At 47.2% G+C, this 3,175-nt stretch overlaps 1 protein-coding gene across 1 annotated transcript in view; it reads right to left on the bottom strand.

Annotated features, from left to right (window-relative positions):
- The window catches only part of ambra1b (autophagy/beclin-1 regulator 1b), a 5,850-nt gene extending 2,681 nt beyond the window's left edge, over nucleotides 1-3,169 (bottom strand). The window contains exons 1-7 of the mRNA XM_035665749.1: nucleotides 2,843-3,169; nucleotides 2,606-2,692; nucleotides 1,491-1,676; nucleotides 1,021-1,101; nucleotides 820-920; nucleotides 551-661; nucleotides 277-465 (exon numbers count right to left, since the gene is read on the bottom strand). Coding sequence (XP_035521642.1) covers nucleotides 277-465; nucleotides 551-661; nucleotides 820-920; nucleotides 1,021-1,101; nucleotides 1,491-1,676; nucleotides 2,606-2,692; nucleotides 2,843-3,117 — 1,030 coding nt within the window. The 5' untranslated portion in view covers nucleotides 3,118-3,169. The remainder of the gene's footprint in view (nucleotides 1-276; nucleotides 466-550; nucleotides 662-819; nucleotides 921-1,020; nucleotides 1,102-1,490; nucleotides 1,677-2,605; nucleotides 2,693-2,842) is intronic.
- Between the last annotated feature and the right edge of the window lie 6 nt (nucleotides 3,170-3,175).

Below are 3,175 nucleotides of genomic sequence, written 5' to 3'. Positions count from 1 at the left end.
ATTTCTTAAAGGGAGTTTGGTGCAGGGAGCTTTTAGTTGGATTCAAACTGCTGATATGGATCATTGTTAACGTTTAGTCTCCACTACAGAAACACTAGCTAACTGATAAAGGCTGATCAGGTTGTTTAGTTTGATTAATGCTTTATTAATGTGGGTATTGATTACTGACGCTGGCTGATCAGTATCATTATCAACCACGTTCTGACGACCTTTAACGCTGTGTAGTGTAACTGAGGTGTTAGTTGATGGATGCTGAACTTCAGAGGGACACTGTACCGAATCTCTTGGTGTAGAGCATCTCTCCCAGGTTGTGGGGAGCCAGGGAGTAGATGGCCAGGATGCCCTCATCTGGGAAACCCCGCTGACTGCTGGGAATGAAGACTGCCAGCAGCTGACCGTCTGCAGAGATGTCACAACTGGCATCGTTGTAGATCTTACAGTTTGGCACCAGAACGTTAACCGATGCTGGACAGGAGACACAAACAGACACACTCATCAGTACGCAGACCAGTGACTGCAGGGTAACGTGGAGAGTGCGGTGAGGTTGTACCGTTGCTGATCTCAGGCAGGTCAAATTTGGTGAAGTCCCACCACTGCAGACGATAGGTGGTGTTAGCGATGTTACTGGCGACTGCAGACTGACCGTCCCCGATGGATGCACCTGAGAAACAGGAAACGCTGTGAGTCAAACACTGTGGGTGTTCATACAGAGAAACCACGTGCACCGAAGCCTATCAGCATCTGGCTCGTAGCTGCTGGTGAAACCTAAAATTGTGTTTTTGGTAGCAGTGTAAAGTGTGTGTGTGTGTGTGTGTTTACCAGCGAGCACTCTGTTGACAGAGGAGTGTGTGGCCAGGCCGGGCTGCCCTCGTTCATGGAAGATCCCAGCATAAGGCAGGTACTCAGGGAGGAGGAACCGCCTGGAGGAGAACACCAAAGAGAAAAGATTTAAAATTAGGCATTATTCATTCATTTTAAGGATCATTTCTGATGAAAGAAGAAGAGTTACAGCTGACTCACCGTGGGACGAAGCGGCCCAGTGAGGGTGCAGACATCCTGGCGTTACGTGGCGTCCTGTGTCTCGCTCTGTCTCCATTATCACTGGAAAAAGAAAATGGTAAAGCTACATCGAAGAAGAAACTACAAGCACTGCTTTAATACAGAGTGTTGGTTATATATTAGGAAGAGACGCTGTTCTCCCTCCAAAGATAAAAACACTGGTTGTGATGAAAATGTAAGAAAAACTAATCTACAGTTTGTTGTTTAGCCAGCACAGACTTAACAATACCAGATCAATAATTTAGGCTTATGCACTTGGAGTAAGTAGCTTGTGAACAATAGGGTTTGTCAGATTTAGTAGCTACAGCTTATTTTAGATTTATTTATCATTTCAGTCAACATTAGGTTGGTTTTAACTCCGATTGAACATCCTTACTAACATTAAAGGAGAAACAGGAGTACAGAGTCCACAGAAAAAAGAGAAAACTTACTCCAGCTCCTCAAAGTCCACGTCGCTGTTGTCCATGGAGCTGGTCGGGTTGCTGGCGGGGCTGTCGGACGAAGACGACATGGCCCGCATTCGGTTCTGCTGGTAGCGGAGCGAGCGCTGGCGGATGCTGTCCCGCCTCGACAGATACTGGATCATCCTCTGGGCGTAGTACGCGGCTGGAGAAAGCCTGGACAGCACAGAGGACGAGTTCAGCCTCGTTATTTCAACCACAAACTGAAGGTGAGACTGGGGCAGACAGTAGAAACAGCTCTGTGTGGATAATGTACGGTTTCAACATCCTCAGCCCCATTAGTCTTGTTGTTCTTTGTGTCCAATCTAATCTTTCTACGGGAACAGAGTGTCTACAAACTCAATGACCCCTGGCTTTCTGCCCTGGCACAGGAACTTCCTCTTTCATCCACTGTAATGAGAAGTATGTGTATTACAGAGCGCATGCAGCAGGCAGTCATTTCAAAGAGAAGTCCTCCAGCCCAACTGTTAAACTAAATAAGTACAAGGTCGTATTAAGTTTTAAAAGAGTCGGCCTTTCCAACGACTGCAACTGCTGACTGTGCAGTTCACAAAATGACAAGGCACAAGCCTTCATCACCTACAGCGAGCAGGAGTACTGTAGTTGAGTTAACAGGAGTTTATCCTACTAGCACTCCAGTGTTTATCTAATCTCAGTGAGGGGATAAAATACAATCAACATTTTACAGGATCAATTTCCAGGTGTCTCCAAACTTTAAAAATATACACGTGGGCCTATATATCAGCATTAGGTTCACTTCTGTAGAGAACTAATGAATTGTCTAATAGAGCGTCAGGGACAAGAAAACAGTGAATCTGTCAAAAAGAAGCTAATCTGTAATAATTAAAATACAGAATACAGACAGAGAAATGTATAAAAAGTTCCCTAAACGAGAAATAATCTGCTCAGAATTCATCCATCACTGGTTTTACACAAACCTCCTGCAGTTACTGAGTTCACTGTTTGGTTTGTACAGTTTGAATATAATAAAAATATCTATAAAATATGTGACTGTGTCAGTTTATTAATGATAGAAAAGGCTCCCTGAAGGAAAAGGTTGGGGCCACCGCTGTACAGTACTGTACCTGGCCGGATCGGGGTAAATGGGATGGTCTCTTGATCCGGACATGTCGTAGCGAGACAACGATAACAGAGATGATTCCAACAGTCGCCTGTATGACAGAAACAGGACAGACGATAATAACTGAACTCACCCTGCAGCTAAAAGTAGAACAACCTATCAGCCACGAACAGGCTGTGAAACGGAGACAAAACCTTCCCCAGAGCTTCTACGGAGTCTGCTGGTATTAAACACATCGTACCTCCTCAGGGAGTCCTCGTCTGGGGGGTCAACAGGCATTTCTTGGCTTAAGGCCTCCGGTGGCTCTGCCGTTCTACCAGCAGCGGCCTGCCGGTACACCCTCTCCCACTGTGCCGTGTCCTGGTTGTACACCAGGCCCACCGTCTGCTCTGCGGGCTGGCTGGGGGTCGGCGCTATCGGGAAGGTCACAGTTCCTGCTCCTCCGCCTACAGGGGGAGGCGTCTGCTCGCTGGGCTCTGGAGGCGCCCTCCTCTCCTGGGGTTGGACCTCCAGCATCCTCCTGCCCTCCTCAGGCTGCCAGGGGGAAGAAGAGGGAGGGAAGGAGGAGGAAGAG

This window comes from Morone saxatilis, unplaced genomic scaffold, assembly GCF_004916995.1.
Source record: "Morone saxatilis isolate NCDOM2014 unplaced genomic scaffold, NCSU_SB_2.0 Contig2, whole genome shotgun sequence".
Taxonomy (NCBI): Eukaryota; Metazoa; Chordata; class Actinopteri; family Moronidae; genus Morone; species Morone saxatilis.
The sequence above is the reverse complement of the archived record's forward strand: the minus strand, read 5'-3'. Positions and strand labels throughout refer to the sequence as shown.